This window comes from Mytilus californianus, unplaced genomic scaffold (genome assembly GCF_021869535.1).
Source record: "Mytilus californianus isolate M0D057914Y unplaced genomic scaffold, xbMytCali1.0.p SCAF_2, whole genome shotgun sequence".
Taxonomy (NCBI): Eukaryota; Metazoa; Mollusca; class Bivalvia; order Mytilida; family Mytilidae; genus Mytilus; species Mytilus californianus.
Genome location: NW_026262668.1, coordinates 92,631,153 through 92,658,955, shown reverse-complemented (window position 1 = coordinate 92,658,955; position 27,803 = coordinate 92,631,153). Strand labels below are relative to the sequence as shown.

Below are 27,803 nucleotides of genomic sequence, written 5' to 3'. Positions count from 1 at the left end.
CGGGAGAGGTAAGCGGACAGAAAGTTACAGGACAACAAGTCACAGGACAGAAAGTCACAAATTTGATAGGACAAAAAGTCACAAATAATTTGTTGACAATTGTATGAATATATAAGAGAAAGATCTTGAAATATTTACTTTTTATTACATATATTCCTTTTACAGTTTAGGAAATTGTTCATTAGTCTTGATAAATGAAGATTTATTAAATTTTAATCATGCAAAGGATATATTTCTTGGCACCATGAAGCCGTTTAAGTACCAAACCACTTTGACATTTTGTTTTCTTAACAATTATTTGATCATATTGTTGATATTTTTCAATAAATTTTGTTTACAAGGTTGGTTCATATATACAATAGTTCAAGAAAAATACAAAAAATGTTTTTTATGCCCTACCTACGATAGTAGTAGGGGCATGATTATGTTTGCTGGTCTGTGCGTCCGTTCTTCCGTCCGTCTGTCCCGCTTCAGGTTAAAGTTTTTGGTCAAGGTACTTTTTGCTGAAGTTGAAGTCCAATCAACTTGAAACTTAGTACACATGTTCCCTATGATATGATCTTTCTAATTTTAATGCCAAATTAGAGTTTTGACCCCAAATTCAAGGTCCACTGAACATAGAAAATGATAGTGCGAGTGGGGCATCCGTGTACTATGGACACATTCTTGTTTTAAATAAGTGTTTTCTTATTCAAAAAAAATAATCTCAAAAACTGAATTGTGACTTTGGGTTTTTGTCCGTGACTTTTTGTCTGTGACTTTTTGTCCTGTGACTTTCTGTCCTACATTCTCGGGAGACAGTGTAAGCCGTGTACAGTATTTTATAAACTGACGAGTGCTGCCATCCAGGCTTCGATCAAATTCACAGATTTATCCGTCTATATCTACCAAATTTGAGACAAATCGCTTCTTCCGCCTTGCCCCTTATTTAACATTAAAATCATACGGTTTCACCTGATGTTTCAGAATTGGCAGAGGTGGATTTTTTAAGTATGGTGAACATCCGAAAAATTAGAGTAATAAATATTTTTTAACTATACACCGCATCTACAAAACAAAGCATATAGTACAAATGCTACTTCTATTAATTTTACATCTTTGGCGTGGCCCATTATGACCCTTAGACTCGATGTTGACAATCTACGACAGGACAAAAGAAGCCGTTCAGAGCCATCTGCACATATTATGAAGTCGCCATATCCTCATGGAAAACCTTTTTATAGATTGCTCGAAACAAGAAAATGTTGTTGTTTTTTTTCTTTTTGTCCTCCCACCTGATTTACTTTTTCAATCTTCAAAACTGGACGAGCTGCATTTTTGTAGATAAACATTTATATTTAAAAAGATAAGAATATTTAAACCAAAACATTCATATGTATATTCGTCCCAGCAAATGTTGTAATACGATGAACAGGTTTCTCAAATTGTATCCAAGGAACAATTGCATTGAATGTATCGTATTACGGTATAATGATAAAGAGTAGTGAAAATTATGAGGCAAAGATCCAATTCGTACCTTTACATCGCATTTTTACTTTACTTTCGTTTATATATAAAATCTTTGCGTTGAAACACATGTCCACCTAGATTCAATTTCTTTAAGAAACGACTTTTAATGAATATGTTTTCTATTTTCTCCTTTTGATCCAACATTTGATTCCCTGAACAACTGATGCTCCTCAAATCAGGACAAAACACAACAAGTTGCTCTAGACTTGATTCATTAATGTCCGAATTTAGAAATTCTATTTTTTTCACATGACTATGTTTTTCAATGAGAGAACGGCGTTTTTCTACGAAACTTAATGATTGTTGATTTTTGATAAAGTTCAGCGTTTCAAGATTTTCACATCTGTTGACGGACAAAAAATGTAAATGTCGATGATTTAGTAGCAAATGTTCAATGGTGGTAACGTCAAAGTTTAGTCCATGTATATCGATATGAAACAGACATTTACAATATTCTGATACAGCCATTAGCCCATTGTTGGAAATACATTCGCTTTGTACTTCAAGAAACTTCAAATCAGAACAGTTTTCAACTAGATTTCTTATACCAGTATCATCCAATTTTGGACAGTTGACCATACTTAAATGTTTTAATTGACTACACCCTGACCCGAGTATTTTGAGGGTTTCAGGATACAACTGAATACCACTACCAATTGCTGGAATATTATAAATTTGTAAATTTTCTAGTCTTGTACAGTGTTCCGCGATATATTTAACTCCAACGTCGGAAAGTTTGGGACAAAACAAAATATGTAATGTTTTAAGATTTTTTGCTTTTGAAGCAATATTTTTAATTCCATTGTCGTCGACATTTGTACTTGTAAGGTCAATTGATGACAAATCACAGGGATTTATTAAACCATCAAAAGACTGACTGTCAATGCCTGAGCAATTACTTAAAACTAAATCCTGGAGCTGTGTTGCATGTCGTAATGTCTTGCGTATCGTCTGGCTTTGTAGATCTGATGACTGTATAGATAAACTTCTTAAATCTTTCTGCTTTGAAATAAACTGATCTAAGCACTGATTTAATATTGCTTCGTTTGCCCCTTTGGATATAGATATGTCAAAGTCTCTGAACTGAATCTTGTTGAATACTGTTAAGCACCCGACGAAGTCTGCGGAACGAAATATTCGCAGTCTGATTGATGTTAATTTTGGAAATGAATTGACTATATTTTGACAGACTTCTCTCTCATTGCCAGAAAGATAATTGACAATTTGCAAATTTGCAAGATTTGGAAGATCGCAACTAATACCGTGGCTGAACAATTTCATAAGATGGTCACTTTTAATCAACAGGTTTTGAACAAATTGTCCGATGCGAGGAAAATATTGAAAGCATAGATCAAAATCCTCATCACTGAATGTAATTAAATTAAGAATTATCCACAGATCACTACACAACGCAACTCCATTCCAATAGCTACAAACTTGACTTGTATTTCTTAATAAATCAAGTTTGGTTAAGCATGAAAATATATTCGTCAACACTTCTGGCGGAAGGGTATTAACATTCATGACATCATAAGCGATATATAATCTACAAGAAGAGGAAGAAAATATTATAGCTTTACTTCCACTAATTTGAAAATGTACTTAACGCCAGAATTGCACGAAATGATCATTAATTTAATTTCAGTAAATAGATCTAAAATGTAAAATATGTACCAACATCGCCCATTTTCTTAAGGTGGTACCAAACACCTTGACTAGAATTAATTTTCATAAAATTTTGACAAAATATTTACTTTGAGCCTTTGACAAAATATAAAAATTTCAAAAAACTTGAACCACACACTTTATCGGAAAAATTTCATTGGATATATAGCAGTTTGACAACCACTAATTTTGATCATTGAGAAACTTAATATTTCCTTAGCAATAGAACGCGATACAAACGTTCAGCTGATTTTAACAGAGTTATCTCCCTGTAGTGATATGTACCACCTTAATCAGGTGCATAAAAAATAAGGGGCTATGATGGAATGATTGCCAATAGGATAACTACATATTCATCAAAATCAAAGGTGAAGGCTACATACATTGTACATGTAGAAACGTATAAAATGCAGGAGCTATCGTATGAAACTATCCACCAAGGACAAAAGGACAAGAATGAAAACAACCTTTTCTTGTCGGGGTCCTTTTATAGTTTTTCTCATTGTTGAAGGCGTGCGGTATCCTATAATTACTTTTAACTTCGTCATTTGAACTCTGGTAGATGTTTGTCTCACTGGCATTCATACCACATCTCCTTATTTTTATATATGTTGACTTTTAATTTTCTGCCCAAATAATTTTTAAATGTTTATTCTGTCTGCACTACTGGACGAAAAAACAACTGTCCATACCAGTAACAGTCGTTCTACGACTGTCTTAGTCTGTGGAAGACTGAAGATGACTGTCAAAGAAACTGATACAGTTGATTAATGTCTGTCCCAACACTTTTATGGGTTGTGAAAATCAAAATATGTTATCAACAGTCATTTAAGGACTGTTGCAGTGGTCTACGGGGTTGTCACAGTCAAATACTATTTATTACAGTCTTTCCAAAAGTTGTGGCAGTTGTATAATGTTTGTCCCAACCTTTTAATAGTTGGGACAGTTGAAATTTGTTTGTGTCAACTTTTTAGACGTTGATGCAGTCAAAAAATGTTTGTTACAACGTTTTTAGAGTTGGGACAGTTGTAAAATGTTTGTTAAAACTTTTTAAAGGTTGTTACAGTCATAAAATGTTTATTACAAATTTTAAAAGGTTGCTACAGTCGTTAAATGTTTAAAACAAACATTTCATAGGTTGTTGCAGTCGACAAATATTTTAGCGTCACTGTAGCAACTCAGTGTATAAAAAAAATTTACGTTTCACCCGGTTCTCAAGATTTGATATAGTTGTGAAATAGCCCATAATTTATACTATTATCATCTATTGTGCGGTTGTTGACTTGTTTTGTTTTTTATTTATTTATTTTGCGATCGTTGTTTGTCTTTTGTCGTTTTCCGTTTATTGCCATAGCATTGTCCGTTCATTTTTGACATGTGCGTTTTACTTTCCTTTAGGTATCTTTACTTTTTATTTTATCTATTCAGATTCGTTCATAACTGGTTTTACACACCAGAAGCCTTCGTTTAAAAATGGAGTTTTAATATTATTGCAGAAGATGCTAATGAATTCATTCAAATTTATATTTGAAAAAGTTTTGATAAATTCTGAGGAAGAGAAAATGTACCGTCGGTGTACCTGAAGTAAATTTAAAGAATATGACTAAGTTATCAATATTGTACAGCATAATAAAACATTTTTAATTTGAATTACTCTCCATGAGCAATATTTTCCGATGATAAAAAAAATAATTAATCAAATCTGTCAAGTTTCTTTAAAAACGGAAAACAATTCTTCACCGTGGACGATTTACCCTCTTTATTTTCTTGTCGGCAAACTGGACCTGGAGGTCGGCAAACTATATTTTACACAGAAAACTACAGATGTTAGACCACATGTACAATATAAGCGGAGCTGGAAATTACAATCGGTGAGTAGAAATGAATAATATTTAAAAGCATGTCTATCGAATAATCATGGATCCAAGACTTTGAAGGGAAAATGTGCACATTTGTTCTTCCTACAGACAGGCTATGAATCGACGATCTATATCACCACACTCGTGCATAGTTGCATGTTCCAAGGCAAAGTTAGGATTTGGGCTTGGAAAAGTTGTGCATCATTGAAATTCATGTTTGACACCATTCCCCCTCCCCCTTTTATCATGTGTATGTCATTTAATCCCTTATTTACTTTGCATACATCACCCCAAGGGTGACAAGGTCAAGGGAATAAAAAAAGGTTACTCTTGATCTTCATCGTCTTACTGTTAAACTCTAACATGTGGGGCATTGGTTAACTTTTGTTGTGTGGGATGACCTTTTACAGGACCTATACATCATGTACATATTGTATGTTAATGTATTGTTAACTCTGGTCTTAAATTTGCATGAAATACTTGTCACTGGACTTCTAATAACCAACAACCAACCAATCTTTACATGTACATATCCATATAATTGTGTTACTAATGCTGGATTACAAGTATTTCCCTGGTTTTGCTTTATCAGCTGATAGTTTTCGTTCTATTAAGAATGCATTGTGACGTCACAATTTCCATTGAAAAAACATGCATAGTACAAATTAATATGACGGTGTATGAAAACATATGATCTGACCATAAAATTTTATGAAAAGTATTAATTTTAGTGACTTATTTAGCAAGTATGCATTTTCATTCAATTTTTAAATAATTCCCAAATCATGGACAACAAAACATGAATATATTTGATAATATAAGGCATTGAAAGTGAATATGTATTAGCATTGATTAGATGGTTCAAAATAACATTAATCATCAAAATAAAACAATATTATTAAATGAATGTTCCTGAAACCATGCACAGATTCAAAACAGTTGCCATTTAAACACAGTTGATTAAACAAAATGTGCTAATTCAATTAGTAATTCTTTCATCATGTACTTAAAGATTCATATTGAACAAGGGTTGTGGAGGTTGTTGCATCTTTTCTCAAAATGAATAATTACAATGAATAAAATATCTATAAATATGTCATCATGTTAATTGCTACATGTACATGATTTTAAGTTAAAAAGAAATAAAAAACATATTAAAAGAGCAAAGTGAGCATCATAATTATGTTCTTTTTAGATTTAACATAGAATATTAAATCACTATAAATTTGTAAATACTTTGAACCTAAACTATATATTTTCATGTGAAATTTTTATATAAATTGTGCCCTCTGGTTAGTCAAAATTCATTTATGCCATAAATGTTATCTAGTAGTAACATTCAAGGATCTTTTTATTTATTCCACCATGAAAATGATTAAAGGACTTTCTATTCATGAGTCAAATTTGTGTGTTAAATTGTGTTTTGGTTACTTTATTGGTGCCTTACTGTTGGGTTGATGCATCATTGATATATAATTATATCCCACATCTCCTTTCATCATGTGCATTCACATCTGACTGCAGATTTTTTGCCTTTTCAGATTTTCTACATAATTATTTTATGTTTAACATTTAATATGTGGGGAAAACATAACAAAAATATCTATCTGTAAGCATATTTTTTTTTTTATCTAAACATGGTATAAACTTTTTTAAAGTATTTTGTGAAGCTCAAAATATTTTTATAGATATTGTAGTATCAAGTAAGTTGTCATAAAATTTACTGTGTTAACTGCATTGTATGTCCAATAATTTAGTTTAAAAATACTTTTTATTCAAATTCAAAATAAATAATTAAAATTTATGTATTTACTGAACATGAATTCATGACCATGCAAATGTGACATTAAAATAGGTAATAATCAGGATGTTAACACTGGATAGGTAATAATCAGGAATTCTTATATACATGTTATAGCTAATATACAGATTAAGACACACAATAGTTTATTGCCTTGGGGAGGAATTTTAAACTGTCATGGGTATATATTGAAGATGATTTTATAATGATGTTCACAAATTATAATTGTCCTCTTCAAAATTTTGATAAATATTTCAAAATAAATTGTAATTTAAGAAAAATATGAATCAGCAGGATATAATATTATTTTGGATACAAAACATGCATATTTTAAAAGTTATCTGAGTATTGATTTATCAAAATAAAATTGGGTAAATAACTAAAATAAAATAAAGAAAGTGTTGTCTGAGCTGCAAAGCATTATTTAATACAAGCTGTAATAAGGAAAAAGTATACAGGGTAACACAAAAGATGTAAAATTAAACTCAAGGATTTAAAACATTAACCAGTCAGGGGACTTTTTGAAATAAGTGATTTTTAAGTCACTTATTTAAGTAGCAAATTGGAAGTTTTGTCACAAATTGTGATTTTGTAGTTTTACCAAAATTTTAAACACATAGGTTTACAAAATATCTTTTCATTAGTAAAATTGAAAAAAAATGAACTTTTTGCTTCTTTTAAGCAGCAAGGTTTATTTATGCCTTTGATGCAATCATTTAGCTGCAAATTCTATTTTAGTTGAAAAAATGCTATAAAAATGGCTTTACATAATGAACTGATACTTTCTTAACAGATTTTTCTCAGCAGTGCCACTGTGGGAGTATTTGCCCTGTAAAATTCAAGGTTTCATCTTATAGATTATGTAAAAAAATTCTACTGTTCACGATAAAAATTTCACTGTTCGGGGTGTTGAAATTAGTGGGGGTTATTAAAATAATGATACTTATTAAAAGAAATGATTTTTTGGAAGTAAATTGAGGTATGATACTTAAACAAGTGATTTTTATGTCATTATCCTAGATTTAGTACAAGGTCATCACCTGACATGACCGGGTCATCCTATCAACACAGATGTTGGTTTTGATAAATTTAGCAACATAATTAGCCCCTGGATCAATAGTATTCTATATTTAAAGCTACAATAAAATTAAATCACTTAGGCTAGTGATTAATTTGTATACGTACTACATGTACTTAAATAGGTGATTATTAAAGAAAAACAACTCTTACTTCCAACCTTCATGGTCATAATGTTACTTGAATCAGTGATTTAGAAAAGCGTTCATTTAAGTAAGTCCCCTGACTTTTAACAGGGAGGGTTAAGCCTTGGAACAGTATATATATCATCCTGATTAACCTTAGGACAAAGATTCTACATTTACATCACAAAGGTTTATTCATTATATGCACTTGACAAAGGGAAAGTCAATAGCATCTATATAGTAACAGTGCATTTATTTATTTAATTATTTTTTATTCTTTAAACTTTTCTCTGTAGTATCAATTTATTTCATATTAACATGAACAAAAGCAATAACCTGTTGTGTTTTAGAGAGGAAAAACTATGCAGAGCTCCAGATAAGAATTCACAAATTGGGGTTTTTACCCATCATTTTTTTATGTAATTGGGTGATAGAGTTTTTTAATTGCATTATCTGATCCGATTCACCCCTCAAGCAAATATCAAATTGGGTTTTTCACCACCAAGCTCCTTAATGGATTGGGTTTTTTCATCAACACAATATTGAATATTTAGGCATGTTATATTCACATTATATCAACCCAAGATGTTTTTCCATCTTTAATATGTTTCTTTCTTTGTATATGTGCTAGCTGTTTTGTTTGGCTTATTCACTGACGAGCAATTGTGCGTTTGATTTGTGTCCCGTTTTAAACGTTCTGCCAGTTTTGTATTTTCTCGCAACTTATATAAACTGCAGCTGGTATCACTAGTTGGACAGTAACTAATTACCTTTCTAGATCCCATTTGATATCCTACAGTTTATTTGGGGTAGGTGTGCCTTAGTGTTAAGATGTTTATGTAATATATGTGAAATTTAGGTGCTGTAAGAAAGTTTTGCCAGTCCTTTCACCTATTTGCCAGATCTACTGTTTAATAAAAATAATAAGTAGTTCCCAGATTTAAGATATACCCCAAATCCTTGACCAGGTTTAAAGGGTGGTTTAATTATGGACAGCACATTCAACTTCAATTTACAAATAATTCTGCAACATCAAATAAATAAATAACACTTGCCAATAAGACAGCTATCTTAAGCATACAGAACAATTAGACCAAAATAAAGAAAGTGTCAAGCTGCATTGACGTAAAAAAACGGGTATGTGTATTCACTCATCAACTAAAAATGAAAAAAATAATATATAAACTAAAATTATACCTGAATGTTTTTGTTTAATTTAATTAACATAAATCTGGGTTAAGTTGTCCCTTCTTAGAACTTTTGGTTTCCGATGCTTTCCAACTACATATCATGTCATAATTAATTTGGCCTTTCACTTTTTCCAACTGATTTCGTTCTTGAAGAAACCCCGTGTTTATCGATCTAGCAATGTTATCGTTAAGGTACGCAAACACGCCCGTGCGTTCGACGGACGCTTCATAAAACACTAGCTGAGTTTTGTTGTCATCAAAAAGAAGCTGAAAACATGCTCCTATTCAATATTTTTACCGGACATTTACTTTCGTTTTAATTCATTGTATGTTACGATAAGTCCCGAGCAATTCGAAAAAAATATGAAAACATGACAATCAAATTGGATAAACGCCGAGAAGATCGAAATGTTTTCATAGACACGTGTACCTTTTGAGCAACGGAAAATTCCAACAGGGACCCATTTCAGCTACTTGATGCAGGGCTCTATTTTTAGAACGAAAGGAAATTTCCAATTATAAATATTATAAAAATAGATTTACGCGACGATTGTAATTAGATAAGGGTAAATAACGCAAACGATAGCGAATAAAAGCGTTAAGAACTCATGGTTTTGGCATATAATTGGGTTTTCCTTTGAATTAATTGGGTTATCAACATAATATCAATGATTAGTAAAGAAGGCGAGACATTTCAGCGTGTGCACTCTTGTTAATCATTTGTATTGCGTGATCACGCAAATACGCAGCTTATCTGGAGCTCTGACTATGTCCATGATGTCTGACTTTAAAGAATTGATGAAATAAAGTATGGTGTGAGCCTCAATAAGACAGTAACCCTTCAATGAAAGTACACAGTCACACATAAAAAATCATTAATGTAGAAAAAAGACCATACATAGAATTTAGACCCACTAAAAAGATTTATTTTTTTGTTTAAAATTGGGACTTAAAAATATAATTGTATAAGTCCTAGAAATTTGTTCGTCAATCAAATGAGGATTGCTAGTTTTTATCTAGGTAGATACAGATATTGTAATTGACTTTCTTCTAAGTACCGTACAATGTATATAGTATTATGTTAGCTAAAATTTTACTGTACTTTAGTCTCAATGTATATTTTTTTTTGTAGATTCATATTGGCTTGAGCATGATTCCCACTTAGAATATGAAGCCTGCTACATGTGCACTTTGATGCATAGGAAATATAGATGTCACTGAGTCACTCTTATAGCTGCAAATTGTGAAACAGTGGATTAATTCATTATTTTGTGCTAGTTATTTATTGTTTTTGGAAATAATGAATAGCACTTGCAGCATTATTCCATGATGATGATGACTTGTGATGTTAGGATTAAATTGGACAAGAAAAAAAATTGTGCATTGTACAAATAGGAAACTTACAAATTGTATTAAAGGAGGACCACAGTACTGGATGACTAAATAACTTGGATAATCATGATAATTATTCATTTGGTATATCAATAATGAATTTGGAATAACAAGATTTCATAGTTTCAGTGCATATTAATAGTGCAATCATACATTGTATCTGAATTCCATGAATACTTTGGATAATTATTCATTTGAAATAGCCATTTGGAATAATGAAAATTCCTAGTTTCAGTGAATATTAATAATAATAGTGCATAATATCCGAATTCATGAATACTTTAGTGGATAATCAGTCATTTTAATATAATAACAATTTGGATATAATGTGAATTTCTAGTTTCAGTGAAATTTACAACACGGTGCATGTATAAATCGCATCCGAAGTTTATGTTGGCATTGCAATTGTTAACTACCACCAGGGTGTGTAAAAAGACCTTAACCACCCATGAGGGTCTCTCGTAGTCGGTCACAGTTGTTAAGTGTCAAATGACTGCTTGCTGTACTTAAAGTCTGAATTAGAATTAAATAAAAATCTAAATTAGTGCCCAAGCATATTAAACAAATAAACCATGTACTTCAAAGTATAATTTTATAGTCCCGCCTACAACAAAAGTTGATGTATGCAAGAAATAGGTATTACAATCTGGCAGCGGCTACAGCCAGTCAGGGGTACTACTTGTACAAGTAATTTTTATTTACTTGAAGAAGTAATATTAATATACTTATATAAGTAAATTTGTAGGATACTTATACAAGTGTATTTTATTTACTTGTATAGGTAAAAAAAAAATTGCCTTAGTTATGTCCCTTAGACATTCAGATTTTTTTACTTATATAAGTGAAAAAGTCATCCTATCTTCTTTTCTTGAATTCTTAGGACTTCTTTGCTCTAATAGAATTTTAAATTGTCTGTCTTTTGCAGATGTCTTAACTAATCATTTAAGTGTAATTTCATGAACAATGAAAATCTCATTTGTCTGTTATCTTCAGAACACTGCTCATTTACAAGCCCCCAAGGAGCAATTTTTGAAGGACTTGCGCAAATACTTAAGATCTTTGTGCAATCAGTTTCTTTGTTGAATTAATGAGATGAAACATTGAGCTCTAATAAAAAATTATGAGCTATCCTGGGAAAAATCATTAAAGGCATGTTTTTACATCTCAAACTTGAGAATTTTTGTGGGGTTGTAAAGAAAAATTACTTATACAAGTGAATTTTTGAGAAAATTAAGGGGAGATTATTCAAACATTATAGTTAACTTATATCATGTATAGAAGTATATTTTTTTTACCTCTTCAAGTAAATAAAGATTACTTGTACAAGTAGTATCCCTGACTGACAGCGTAACCTATTTGTATAAAGCTTCACTAGGTACATTTTTGAAGCTTAAAGACCTGGATACTTCTTTATGTTATGAAGTTTCTGTTAGTTATAACTTGTTCATTGCACTTTACCTTGTTTTCATGGTTCACTGACTGTTTGAAAAAAAATATTACTGTTTGAACAGTCATACAGTGAAATACTCTCTAACATGTATAACATGTACATGTATAATGAGTAATTGGATAAATTTATATGGTATATATATATAGGTATCTTGAAAGGTCTACATGTCTCATTGTCTGTCAGGCAGGGTTAACCTGACCTTGACTCCATTTCATGGATTAGTGATTAAGGTTATTTCAGTTACTTTGTCAAGTTTGTTTCTCAGAGGAATAATAGGTCAACTATATTTGGTGTATGAAATGATTGTAAGGTGAATATATCTGACTGCAAGACCTGCATCAGACTTTGACCTCAATGAAAATGTCATGGTTCATTGAACAATTTAGTTTTTGTGGTTTGGTCTATTTCCCAATGTTTCTCAGATGCTATAAACTACATGTACATGTACATGCATGACATGTATAGGATCACTATTTTTGGCGTATTGGATATCTTCGTAAGTTGTACAAGTTTGATTGGGAGGTTTTAAATCTGACCATGACCTCATTTTCATGTTTCATTGGGCAATGTTTAGTTTTCATGGTTTGGATGTTAAGTCTATTTCACAGATACTATAAACCACTAAATTTTGGGTATGGAATGTCAGTTTGTAGGGTGTACATCATCTGTTTGGCATGGTTAATTTGACCATGACTTCATTTTCAAAGGTAATTGATAATGGAAAGTTTATGTGATACTTGTACATGTAGTAAAACCTTCATATATACATGTTTTATATTCAACATAAATTCAATTTTACATGTAGGCAAAGCAGACTTGACATTTCAGCGTGTGCACAGTCACTCTTGTTACATCACCATTGATCATGTCTACCATGTTGATTATAGCTGCTTTTTGTTAACAAAAGTCGGACAAGTATTAACAATTGTTATAATTCATTTGATAATATTGTAGTCTTGTATAACATGTACAATGTCATGAATGTACAATAACAAAAATTAAGGAGATGTGGTATGATTTTCAATGAGACAACCATCAACCGTAGACCAAGTGATGTAATTGTTAGTACTGTAACTGCACATCCTTCAACAATGAGCAAAATCAGTACCACATAATCATGATAATGAAAAACCTATAACAGGCCTAGCCATATTGAATGATGTTACACAATGTAAACAAGTTGAGATGAGAAACCCAAGTTTGATTTATATACAAAAGCAACAAACAATCAGTTGGCGATAAAATTGGGTCAGTTAATAGATATAAGAAGATGTGGTATGATTGCCAATGAGACAACTTTGCATCCAAGTCAAAAATTTTGAAAAAGTAAACCATTATAGGTCAAAGTACAGTCTTCAACACAGAGCCTTGGCTCACACCGAACGGCAAGTTATATAGGGCCTCAAAATTACAGTTAAGCATGTTTAGAATTTGAAAAAATAGTTCCTGGATGATCATTTCTGATGTCTCCCATTTTTATCATGTTTACAGACCCATTGAAACATGAGAGATGACAAATGTATCATGGTTTACCAAAGGCTTATCATGCTTATAGGTGATCCAATATTAACAGGCTTCTGCCCTTATTCATGTTTTTTCTACAAATCCATTATATCTGCTTTTGAATAAATGCCTTCTAAATATATATCCCAAGATGTTTAGCAACATTTTCAATATACACAATAAGCATTACAAAGGCATACATGTATTATGCACTATTGGTGAGCTGTTTGTTATAATTTAGATATACATTATACATACATTGACATATATATATAGCATGGTGTGAAAAGCCTATGCAATACAAACATGACAAATAGACTAAAACATATGATAATAAATTGGTGAAATTGAGTAAACTGCTACTATATGACATCAACCCAACAACAACTAAATAACAATCTAGAGGTCAACATATATCTATACGTCTAAACACGTGAAAACTTTACGACAGATTCATCCATTGGAGAACAAGTGATCATTGATGGTGATACACGGCTGAAATCATAATTGCTCAAAATATCGACACAACAATGTTAAAAAGAACTGCATTTTTTTTAATAAGATCATTATTTGATTAATAAAATGATGTGGTACTTGTTTACAAATTAGACAATTTTTCACCTAAAATCCAATGACAGAAGTTAGCAACTGAATTGGCAAATTTGATATGGTCAGAATATTAATTTCCAACATATAGGCAGCCAGATTATATATTTTCACTCAGACCAGGGCCAGAATACTTATTTTCAGTCCATCCTTCTATTAAAGTGAGTCAAAACAATTTGTGTGATTTAATTAATCAATGATTATTTTTTTTTCTAAGGGGCGCCCAAATAAGTTCTGCTGGTAATACATATGTACTGTTTTCATCACTGATTGAAGATGAATATAATTAGAATAATGGACCCATTTGGTTTCTTTACTATTTGAATTATATATCAATATTGGACAAGCATTTATATGATTAAATAAATTGAATTTAAAAAATGGAAATTGGAAAATATTTTAGATAAATGTTAGCATGGTTAGTACACATCTGATCAACTGAAACCACAAAGGAGAATCCGATGTCAGTCTGTAGAATTTAACAAGACCGGAGTCTAAAGAATACAACAAGTTCTAAACCGTTATGTGAATAAATAAAAGAAGATTTGATTTCCTTGTCTGAAACAATGCGAGTTTTCTTGTTTTGAACATTTCAACTTTCACTGGCGCTAGTTATTTTGTCGGTCTTGTACAGTACGCCCATCTGTTTATAAATACTTTTGGTAAATTGGTTGAGAAAAATCCGGTGAAAATATGAATGATCTCGAGTGATAATATTTTTACCTCAATCAATCATGAATGAATGCCGAAGTGCTATTTATCAAGGACATTTGAACTTCAAATAGACCACTCGTTACAATATACAGTACAAAGTCGAGTCAATATTGAACTATTCAAAAAGTAAAATACAGTAAAATAAATTAAATTTAGATAGATTTAAGATTATTTTTGTTTTTCCATAGCTGCAAAAGATGCGTTAAATGTTCATCATAGCTTTGATTTTTTTTTATATGTATAGAAATCAAAATGGTTAATACGGCAATATTTATAATTTTGCAAGAAAAAAAATGTAGCCAGAAATAAAAGCTCAAAATAAGTGTGTGAAATAAACCCTCGGGGAAAAAATTAAGCAGTTTAATATGGGGATAAGTTTGACTAGGGTGTATATTCGGAGTTCCCCGCTGTGTTTACAGTATATCGTGTATATTGACCGTTATTATGAAGTAATGTGATTCGTAAAACTACGGGTATTGAAGACAACCTTGTATGCATGAATGATTTCACACCTAACTAATTTAAAAAAATTAAAAAGTTTTTATTTAGATAATATTGAAATGAAAATTGTCAACTGTTAATACAGTTAAAGATACATTTGGTTAGTTTTAAATGCGAATAAAACCGTCCTGTGTGAGATTGCAGGTATTTAGTGCTGGTTCCGATTTTGTTCGATGAGATGAGAGGCGAGGGAGTGTTTATAATTATATAAATTTAGCTCATTCACTAAATAAGCGGGGAATACCAAAATGTTTAGTGGCAAATATTTCAAAATATTTTTTTTTAAATCAATTTCTATCTAAATTAATGTATTAAATGGGTTTGATAGTTGTGTCTCTTTGTCACAACCTTATATTGCACACGGTAAAATTGTTTTACAAATAATTTAACCTATCCCTGACTGTCAGAAATTTTGTATCCGTGACTTTTAAGTCTTAATGACGATCAATGTTTGGAAGCTGCTACACTTATAAATTAGCTATGACTATGTAATGGTTGTAGCAATCATATTTTTACTGTTAAAACCTTTTCAGCATTTAAACAGTTTATTTATGACTGTTTCAACGTTTTCCGTGTTGGGACAGTTATTAAATAACTGTTACAACTTTCAAATGGTTGCAGCAGTCTTATTATGACTGTGACAACCTTTTAGGCGTTTAATCAGTTTATTTATGACTGTTGCAACGTTTTTCGAGTTGGGACAGATGTAAATCAACTGTTACAACTTTGAAATAGTTGTATCAGTCCTTTAATGACTGTGACAGTTATTTCTAGCGTTGTTGCAGTCGATTTATGTTTTAGACAAACACTTTTAAAGTTGGGACAGTTACAAAATAACTACAGCAGTGAAATTTAACAAATGTTACAACTTTAACAAACATTATCAGTCTTAGAACGACTGTTACTGGTATGGACAGTTGTTTTTTTGTCCAGTAGTGCTGTTTCGTGTATAAAATGTATAAAATAGATTACTTACTGTTAATACACGGTATAACTTCTTTGTGAAACAATCAATCACGAATGCGTTCGTATTGCATGATAATGGTTCTAATTCTTTAAATACACAAGATATTTAAAGATTGTTTTGAATTGTGTATTTAATTATGTAGTATGAAAACACATGAACAGGTTGTGTACGCGTATTATTAGTTTTTAATCAATAATCGTCACTTTAAAATTCTTTGCGATATTTGATGGTTATTAAATAAACAAATTTCACCCGACTTGTTGAAAGAAATATTTTATATTTAGCGAAACTAGATTTATTGAGAAATGCATGTTAAGTGTGTAGATATTGCAATGTGATTACATTGTCTGCTTATACCTTGCCAGGACCTCAGTATAATGTGACGAGTTCAGATTTAAAGAGAAAGCGTGGTTTTTTTCTCACCGCGCACATAATTGTCCCTCGAATTTTCCTTTTTGAAGCCCTTTTCAGTCCATTTTAGTATGCATACGGTATCATGAGAGAGTCCATAATGCACGGAAATTTATCCGCTCTATGGAATTTTAAAGTCCATTTTGATAAATTTTCATATATTTTTAACGAGCCAAAAAAATTTAAGTTCATTACTGTTCACACATGCCACTTGTTGTCCATGTCCATACCGATTCGGTACGAAATTAATATAAACATAGATAAATAAGTATATTTATGGCAAATAAAACAATTATCAAATTCGTTTATTATGATTACGTGTACGTGTAGATTGTAATATCCAGTTTTACTAGTACTTGTAAATGTTAAATTTAATCAAATAATATAAAATCTGATTGCAGATGCTATTGCTGCAACCCATATAAAGTCTTCTTCTGCAATGAAAAAGTTCAGTTTTTATTGGAAAGGGAAGCCGGAATGCCTAGAGAGAACCAACGACATTCGGCAGGAAAATTCAATCACAACCTCAGTGATGACAGGCTAGTGATACTGTAGATGGACTACTTAGACCACTTGGCCACCAAGGGCCCCTTTATGTGGATGATAATGTCGATAGTTTACATGGTTTTAACAACTAAATATTTTTTCAGAATTCCTTGCCCAACCCCTTTTCCCTAATATGAACAAAAAATTATGCGATAAAAACAAATTGCATCAAATAATATTTTAATAGTTATGTATATTTAATATCTCCATTCCTATCGGACGAGGCTGAGTATTCATACATCCTACACCACCAAATGGAGAATCTACCCTTGTATGGGTTCTACTAACGGATAGAATAAGTCCACGGGACCATATGACCAATTGCAAAGATACTGATATTATCATATATTAGAATCTTTCCTGTGTAAATTAAAGCGATTGCTCAGTAGCCAAAATTTTCATCAATTTCTTTGATAACGATAATCTTGAATTCAGATTTTGGACATCGCACATAAAGTTTATGGCTCGGTAATTGCAGTATAATGGTAATTAAAGACAGCATAATATCGACAGTCGTCACATCGTACATTTTCCCCGAGGTCCAAATTTGCACAGCACTGCAGACGTTGGGTTGTAACTAATTATGTAAGTTAATGTAAAAAAAAATACTAGACTGATCTTTGATTTATTTATTCTTTATATTTAGGATTTATTAGATATCAAACTTTAACATATTTGATGGGACTTTGTGGTGATTGATCATGGATTAATTATGGTTTTAAAGAGTCATGGATATATTATATAAATTATTTTACGAAATTTTGGCGGTTATATAACTAATCGCTTAAGTAGCACGAGATTGCTCGCACGTCTGGTGACCTTTTATGACTTTTGGGGCCGTGGCTAGACGCATACGTAGATCATGGCTAAAAGTGTTGATGTTGTATTTTCATGAAATTCAATTGAACAGTATTATGAAGACGAAGAAGTCACGGGCACCAAAGAAAATGATAGCTAGAAAATAGTCTGTGAGAAGATCTCTAAAACGAAAGAACATAATGACATACAATTATTTAAATGGGGAAGTGAAATTAAAAGGGGAGAACAAATAGTTTGTGATATACCAGTATGTAAGAATGTTTTACGATAGCCTCTTGTTAAGAGTGCATTTCTTTCTAACCTTAATTTTGTAAACGTTGTGTGGCGTTTGTTGTCGTTTGCTAAACGCTACAAAAGTAGAAACAAATGCATCGTTTAATCAGTGTTTACTGACCCTGTTCAATAATGCATGCACATTGTTGGTAAACAGACTTATTACGCGATTATTTTAAATGCGGTTCTTTCAACCAACATACGTAATAAATCTCAACACTTTACACCGTTTTTTTTTCTATTTCATGTGTATGAAAGTTTGTTGCCTATAATTAAGATGATTACTAACAGTGTTTCGGGATTTTTTTGCTTATACTGTTTCAGCATTGGTCCCTTTTAAAAAGTCTCCCGATTATTGCCTTGATTAAACAAGTTGTTCTTTTATATTTTTGTTACGTTTATGCGCCGCTATGATAGGCACTAGGATGAAGATTTCACCCATGTTTGTCTTTTTGCAGATTGTTCCAATGTTTTCTTATAATTTTACTAAAATTCAAGGTTGAAGTTAGAAACAAATGTAGCGTTTGCACTAACAAACGATGAACGACAAACTGTAGACGCATTTCTAGCGAGTGCATAGTTTGTTTAACGTATGTTAGAAACAAATGATCAAAACATGTGCGCGCTTAGCCGTTTGCATCGTTTGTGCTAGAAAGAAATGCACTCTAAGTATCTTAGATTTCGCATCCGTTTAGTAAACATGAATAATTACTAACCATTTTCAGGCCTCCATCGCATATTCAATCTCCGAAGAGTCAAGATTATTTTTCATCCATCTGTATATAAAGAATGCGATTCTACATTGGAATAGTGGTAAGGTTTTTAATGTTGTTTGAACATTCTTACGTGATGTGTTTTTGTTATTGTTATACTGTACACCTGTAATTATATGTGCATTTTCTTTTCTTTTTTTAACTTTCATAAATCAATAACTCATTCTTACGGAAATAGATTTTACTTTACCGAAATATTTATCGGGCTCTAAAGTGTTTTATCATTACTTATTCGACTTTTTTTACTACGATATATTACAAGCAATGTGGCATTTATAATTTTTCCTCTCTCTCTCTTGTTTTTTTTTTTTTATTTTATATATTTAAAGATAATTATATTAAGTATCAAAATCAACGAAAAGGTGTGGGGCAATAGATGAGTCTAGTAAATGTTTGAAATCAACCGAAAGGTGTAGGCAAAAGACCCCAGCCACGTGGGAAACTCTATACAAAAAGAGACCGTTCCCTATTGTTTATTTTCCTTTTCAGTTGGACGATGGTATTCCTTTGGTTCCTTCTTACGGTGTTAATATTTTCCAATTCGTTTGGTGTGCCCTTGTCTGTTATGACATTTTTTATTCGATGAACGTAATCTATGTATAACTTGTAAATTATTAGGTCAAGGATTTGTTACGGCCAGAAATCACCTTTAAATTCAACCTAACTGTCAAAATATATGTCCGATCTTTTGTCTTTTCTTTATCCGGAATTCTTCGCGGGAATCCAAACAGAATATTATGTCCAATAAGTCACAATCTAGTATGTTGTAGTTAACGTAAATAAAAATGTCAATCCAACTGAGAGAACTTCTGAGAATACAAGAATGTTAATGTCTGATCTGTAATTTCGGTATCTATATATATAGTTGTCACGGAATCTTCTAGAACACTTTAGAAAGGAAACTCCTAGAAAACTGTAGAACGGAAACTTCTAGAACAATCTAAGAAGTTTAAATTACGCATCTTTTATTATGATCATTCTGGAACCGTTATGTTAGTCAAATAGAAAGTTCTAATCATTCCATCAGTCTCTATCATTGTTCCAGTGATTTCTAAACTGCACAGTTACAATATCATAACAGATTTTTTAGTATCAAAATTCAACAAATAACTTAAGGCCTTTACTAACTTCTTTCATATTTACAAAGATTTGTACCTGAAGATACCTAAATATAAACGTGATATCAGATTCTATTTTTTCCGGCGATGTTGTTTATAAAGCCCGTGAATTTAGATACGATCCATGTTAACTAATCGATCCTTTAAATAAACTTATTTAGCAGTTTAGCATTGAAGTAAGATCTTTGAATACTATTGCAATCGGTGTTTTTGTTTTAGTAAAATAGAACACAATGAATATGCGTTGCTAAACAGTAATAAACACTTATGGTTCTACATCCTGTCGATACTTACATTTTTGAACTGCACATGGTCATGCTTTTCTCAGATTGTCTGTGACGTCTTTACACCAAACCTTTTTGATGAGTAGTGGTTAATGTTTCAATATGGGAAATTACGGTTTATTAAGTCTCCAACACAAAGTTTGGAGACTTATTGTTTTTGCTCATTTCTTCTTCTTATTATTATTATTCCTCTTCCCTCTTCCTCTTCCGCCGCTTTTTTAAATGAACTTGTCCGCACCCGTTCTCCAAAACAGCTAGTCAGATTTACTTAAGGTTTAATAATATGTTAGACTAACATGTCTAGTGGTGCAATCATGGTTTCGTTTGTGCATTGGGGTCTAAAAAGGGTACTTTGAGAGCCAAAAGAAGGGACGGTTTTACTATAGAACGCTATGGTATTTTAATTTTTGTTCTTTTCAAATGATTATAACTTGAAAACCGTTAGTGATAGACACAATCTTTATAATTGAAAATGTTCTACATGATAAAGCACATCAAATGAAATAAAGGGTTAGTCCCCAAGGGTCACCCCCATCCCCTGCCATTTGACAAAGTTCTAATATCTTGTAAGTGGTCAAGATCCCAAACCCAAACCATACATATTCTGGTTTGTCATGATAAAGCACATCAAATGAAATAAATGGTAAGTCCCCAGGGGTCACCCCACCCCCTGCCATTTGAGAAAGTTCTAATATCTTGTAAGTGGTCGAGATCCCCCACCCCTAAACCATATATATTCTAATTTGTCATGCTACAGTCCATCGAATGAAATACAGGATTAGTCCCCAGGGGTCACCCTCACCCCCTGCCATTTGAATATGTTCAAATATCTTGTAAATGGTCAAGATCCCCACCCCTAACTCATATATATTCCTGTTCATCATGTCACGAAGATTTGAATGATATATAGGGTCAGTCCACAGGGGTCACTAATGCATATCACTTTACTGGACCAAACCAATTTTTACTGGAGTTTATCCAATGTACGCAGACCATGGGAATGACTGTTATTACGGGAACTTTGTTTGGGAGACTTCATAACAGCATCCTGTTCAACCATTTCTTGTTGTTTACTTGTTGAAATTGGCTTGGAACTAGGAAAAGCTTTCAGTAACTTCGAGTACTGTAAGGCCGGCATTGTGTGTCTTTTGTGTATTTGTTAGCTGATTTTGTGCTTTGTGTCGATCTGATGAGTCAAGTCTTCGTCAACTGTTTTTTTTTACAGTTTGTTCTAATATGTGCTGTTACACAACTGTTCATGTTATCGGGAGGCATAAGCACTCACAGACATATTTTGCCTTGGTCCATTCGTTATGTGCCTGTTCAATTCAGGAGCCCTCAGTTCAGTGGTTGTCGTTGTTTGCTGTCTGTCATATGTTTTTGTTTATTGTTTTTATCACAGATTAGCCGATGTTTTTTTGCTTTCAATTGTTTTACAATTTTTTTCACGTCGGGGCCTTTTACAAATGATAGCTTTCTTTGCGGTTTTTGGTTTTGCTCATTGTTGAAGGTGATACGGAGATCCTATAGTTGTTTACATCATCGTCATTTGGTCTCTAGTGAATAGTTGTATTATTGGCATTCATATTGCATCTTCTTATTTTTTCATACGTAAGGAATTATAACCAGCGTGCATAATTTAAAATTTGAGTGACTACTTCAGAGTGAAATGTCAGCAAAGCAACTAAGAGACCTACTTAAAGAAATATATATTATAATAGTTTAAACAGAATGTGTTAGGTGATTTAAATCCTAAAATTGATACTGTTAGTCTAAGAGTACTTTTCTACAGACACTATATAATAGGCTTTTTAAGTCTACATAACAAATCGTAAAAATGTATAAAAAAAGTCATGAAATACAATTAAATAATTATGTAGTTAGATGGTTGGTACTTGTAAAATCTAAAAAAAAAATCATAAATATTGTGTCAAGTCTGTGCTCTAGAGAATCATTATGATACATCAAAAAGTTGGAATGATACAAGAAAGAGCAAGTCATCGACATATATCAGATCATCTCAAGTAAGAAAACTTACAATAAACACATGTCGTGTAGTAGAGTGCTTACCTCGAATGTAGGAGGTCGTGGGTTAGAACAAAAACCTTGTCAAATCAAATACTTTTAAAAATTGGTAATTGCTGTGCCTCCGTTAATCATACGCTATAGGAAAAAAGAACAAAGACTTGTCGATTCTGCGTTGGAATAATTTATCCGAGTAGGGTGACATATCTTCCTGCGGTCTTTTCCTTGTAAACAAGCACAATATAATCCGTCTGTTGATGTCGGTCTGTGCAAATCAGGCTTCGTTATCGTACCACATTAACATGTTTCCGTCCTAAATACGCATGCAATTATCGTTTCAATTGGACATTAAATGGCTATATGTCCATCTATAGCACCTACCAGTCTATTATTGAATAAAGCACGTCAAGCTGTGATACGCCAAATGCATGATATTGCACTGGCAAGAGCTGTTAATTATATCTCATGTTTGCATCAGCTTTTTTATTTCTTTAGATTGTTCAGTGCGTTTAGACACCTCATTTCATGTCTGTACACCATTAGACATATGTACCCGTAACAGTTATCAAAATTTATCAAATAGATAACATTTTGGGGGGAAATTTTTGTCGTTGTAAAAAAAACCTTTACACATACAGTAAAAAAAAGTGAAGGTGTAAATAAAAACCATTTATTTTATAAGTATTTCCAGATATGTTCAAATGTTGATACAGAATACCGAGAAAACTTTTCACTTTTGTTTGTTTTTTCTGTCGTCTTTTTCTGTGTCTGTGCTGCATTTTTCAAATGTTTATCATATAGATCTATTGCAATAATCCATTTACATAATGCTCCTGCTGCCTTTGAAATTTTCATCATTCTTTCAACAGTGAATTCTGGATCACTTGTGTAATTTTTACGTATTTCAATCATTACACCAGGCTGAAAAAAAGTATTACGAAATGTAAAAAGGGTTTCTTTCTAAAGGACGTCTTTCTAATGGACGTATACTAACATCTTATTTTATTCATATAAGAAACAGTCATATTATATTTAAATAACATTAGAAAAGCATTTGTAAATTCATATGATATTTATGTACTATACCTTTTAAGAGGAAATTCCAAGTTCCCGAGAAGTCTCAACGCTTCCAATATTCATTAAAATGCATAGAATCTAGGTTTATAATGTAACCGAATAACAAATGCTTAAATATTGCATTAAACTGAAATTCTGATAAGATGTTGGCACATTTTTGATGACTGTTTAAATCTAAAAGGAATAACATTTTACAAAATCCTAGATTAACTTTTAGTCCTGTTGTCCTGTGTAGAATTATACAAAACTTTTACTGAAATACCAAATTTGTCTTCACCACCAAAGTCTAGCAGTGAATGGTATGTGTACTTTATAGAAATAATGAAATTGTTGATAAATCTTAAAAAGTGCACGTATGGTATCTTATTTTGAAACTTGAAACTTATACAAGGGAAATTGTTCATACTGCTTTGATTTGAATATTGTTTATACAATGTAAAGTTAAAGTCATAGATTTTTTTTATAAATTCCGGTAGAACACAAACCTTGATCTAGCTTCAAATATATATTCTGAGTATCTATAAAACGATATTTTCAGCCTTTTCTGTACATGTGACAGTGGGTTTTTTCCGTCTTGCGCCGGTTTGTATATGCGTATGTTTGTAGTAGGGTCTAGGATTTTATTGAACGCAATAATTTTACAACTAAATATTATTTAGCAATACATCTGATATATTTGCAAAAGCTTTCACTAAAGTAAACTACCAATGCAGAGACTTGCCCTGAATGTATGACTCCTCTTATAGGAACAACGATATCAAGGCAAGTATAACTTATTAATATAATTTCAAATTCGATAATCCAATTTGACACTATGCATATAGATAACTTCACCACAGTTGAACCCTTAAAAACGCAATTTAAACTATCTTGAATTGTTCAGGGTTTTTTGTCTATATTTTCTTCAAAAATATAACAGTTTGAGAGAAACTTTAAAATGCCAAAATGATCAGTAAGACAACATCTACGAATTGGTCAAATGACTGAAATCATTAGATGACTTCTTATAATGAGTTATTGTCCTTACATGACAATGTTTAAGAGCTGTTTGAGTTTTTGCCTTCTATCTCGAAACTCGAAAACTTTAATAGGTTTAGTGAACTTTAAATAGCAAAATAAATGATCAGCAAGAACACCTCTAGGCTTTTTTATTTTAGTTCATTAAAATGTTTCGTAGTTAAGCGTGGCGTCCATTTCGCTGCGTTGAAGATGCATTGGTCTTTTCTGCTCTTTTGTCGGGTTTTGTCTCTTTTGCACATTCCTTGTTTCCATTCTCTATTCTAAGATCCACACATAAGTCAAATGGCCGAAATCGTCAGATGACTCCTTTTATGAGTTATTGACCTTAAATGACGATTTTTTTTTCTACCAATTGTTTCCGTATTTTGTCTATCATCTTAGAAACTATTATAGATACAGAGAAACTATAGCAAAATTGATCAGCAAGACAAAATCTACAAATATGTCTACATTGACAAATTTGTCGGTTTACTCTTTATAGGAGTTGTTGCCCCTAAATAACGATTTTTTTTTTAAACGCTATTTTGTATTTTGGGTAAAAACTGTAAAAGATAGAAAGAAACCGCAAAAGGTAAACATAATAACAAAGACAGGATCAACAAAAAGGTCAACAAAGCTGAAATTTGGATTCAAGTCTAATACGAGTTACTGCCCTTGAATGGTGGTTTTTACCAATTTTTGTGTTTTTGAAGCAGAAAAAATATCACTAATACAAAATCAATAACTAAGAGACTTTAGTCATTTCTAGTGAATTCTATTGTAATAATCTACAATGCTGAAGAGTGGCCATTGTTAAAGATGCACTTAGATCCAAGTGAGCGACACAGTCTATTTAGAGCCTCCAGTTTTATGCGGTATAACTTTAACTTTAATTAAATATGAAACATAGAATCCCAATGGTCAATATTAGGTTGTAAGAAGCGTATGGTTCATTCAACAGATACTTGGAATTTGTTGACATTCTTTGGTTTGATAGTATGTAATGCTAGTATAATTAAATTAAGTATTTATCGAGTTATATCTTTACTTTTCATTTGAAAATGTATTGTTTGTTCTTCCATTGATCGAGATATCTTAGAAACGGTTTAGTACTTGAAATACTAGTTAAATCCACATTCCTGTTTTTGTCTTTTTGTTTTGTTTTTTTGTTTGTTTTTTTTAATTTTTGGTGTTAATATTTGGTGGACTCTTTAATTCTTTTACAGCTTGCCTGTTGTTGAATGTCGTATGATGACCTAAAGATATGTATTTTGGTTAAATTTTCCGTTGGGTTGCTGTCTCGTTGACTTTTACTCTACATTTCCTTCAATATAATTCAATAGTCTAATAACTTGACTTGTTATCTTACCCGTATGTTGTCTTTGTCTACGTTTTTAAGTCTTTGTAGAAAGGAGTTTGGGTTACTGAGCTGTTTCTGTGAATCTGTCCAAGAGGAACACTTGCCATTCCCTAGAAGTAGACACACTGCTTGCATTACGTTAATAACACCACTCGGAGGATAGGCTAGAGATTTTAACTCGTTCAAGTCTGCTCTTTTTATCTAAAATATAGTGCATTGATATTTTAAGTCTAAAGTTACATGCAAATGTGTGTGCAAGGCGTATTCCTTTTATAAAAAAAAAGTTTTTACATGTTTATTTATGACAGAATATTCCAATGTTATATATAATACACATGATAATACGCTTTCGTTTATCTAATGTTTGCTTTTGTAAAAAGACTTTAAAGAAGGCCAACGAATGTTTATATATAATTAGTAACTTCGGCATATGAACAAACTATATTCTCAGTGATAAGTGAATATCAAATATTAAAAAGAGCTGGTTTTCTCTGACATGTGAGCAAGTTGAAATGGACATAGCGCTATGTAAAAGTCATTAATTATGAGTTTCACAGATGACGACGGATATGTTTCAATTGTCTTTACGGCAATCCTGTCCTGTTTTCCTCGAATGTGACCTACCGAATAAGACATAAACGGGTTTGTACTTATAAGAGCATCACGACGAATGCCACAAGGGGAACAAGATCTGTTTACCCTTCCGGAGCACTTGAGATCAACCCTGGTTTTTAGTGGGGTTCGTGTTGCTCAGTCATTAGTTTTCTATGTTGTGTTTTATGTACTGTTGTTAAACTTTGTCTTTTTGTCGTTTTTCGTTTTTTGCTATGGCATTGTCAAGTTTGTTTTCGACTTATTGAATATTAATTCCTTTTGTACCTTTCGCCTCTCTTTTAAAGGACAAAAAAATCAAAGCACAGTTTTGTTCATTTGTTTCAATAGTTATTTGTAACTTGTAACCTTTTACACCAACCACAAAAGGTCTGGATCTCTAGGTTCAGATGTTTTTGGATTTTGTGCTACATAAAATATAACATCAAACGCCGTAATTGTATACAAAATATGGCTATATTTTACAAAGCTTGTCTAAATTGTGTATGACCAAAACTTGGAAGTAAGTCAAATTTACAATTTCACATTCATATTAAATTTGTAATAAATAGTGAATGGAATGTTGTGTTACTTATAACTTTAATTTAAACACTATCATTCATGTAAAGGAATACTCACACACCTTGTTCATATCCTTCATAACTGAATTTATATCAACTTCGTTGGTCGTCATCATGTGGTATTCTTCCTCTAGTAGATTTATTCCAACATTTTGTGACAAAGTTCAGAAATAGCGCAATGTTTCTTTAAAAATATTATAATTGTATTGTCAAATTTGACAAAAGTTGAATCATACGTACAATGATCGATGAAAACAATATACGTAGTATTGTATTAATTCTTCCATAAAACAATTTAAATGTATTTTGTTTAAGGATTACCACCAGCAAGATTGACGTATTTTAAATCTCTTGAATATATGTTTTTAAAATTAACATGATGATATTATAGTTTCCAATTTCAGATGACGGTTTATAATTATGTAGAAATATAAAGGCCAAAGAAAACCTCCCTTTGTTGATAAGTAAAACGACAAAGATGTATTTAAAATTAAGATACAAATTTAAATAAATACGCTCATTGGACATTGCCCGATGATTCACTGAAATATGATCAGCTGGACTTCTCTTATCCGTCAGTATAACCC

The 27,803-nt window shown here is 31.8% G+C and overlaps 1 protein-coding gene and 1 long non-coding RNA gene across 2 annotated transcripts; both read right to left on the bottom strand.

The window, feature by feature from the left end:
• Positions 1-324: 324 nt before the first annotated feature.
• On the bottom strand, positions 325-16,468 carry LOC127728463 (uncharacterized). The gene is made up of 2 exons (XM_052235850.1): positions 16,369-16,468; positions 325-3,055 (listed from the first exon to the last, which is right to left on the bottom strand). Exon 2 carries the CDS (start codon positions 3,031-3,033, stop codon positions 1,537-1,539), a length of 1,497 nt encoding a protein of 498 aa, XP_052091810.1. The 5' UTR covers positions 3,034-3,055; positions 16,369-16,468; the 3' UTR covers positions 325-1,536.
• Positions 16,469-23,264: 6,796 nt separating this feature from the next.
• LOC127728491 (uncharacterized) lies at positions 23,265-27,583 on the bottom strand. The gene is made up of 3 exons (XR_007994138.1): positions 27,279-27,583; positions 26,054-26,245; positions 23,265-23,529 (listed from the first exon to the last, which is right to left on the bottom strand). It is a non-coding gene; the product is annotated as an uncharacterized LOC127728491 (long non-coding RNA).
• Between the last annotated feature and the right edge of the window lie 220 nt (positions 27,584-27,803).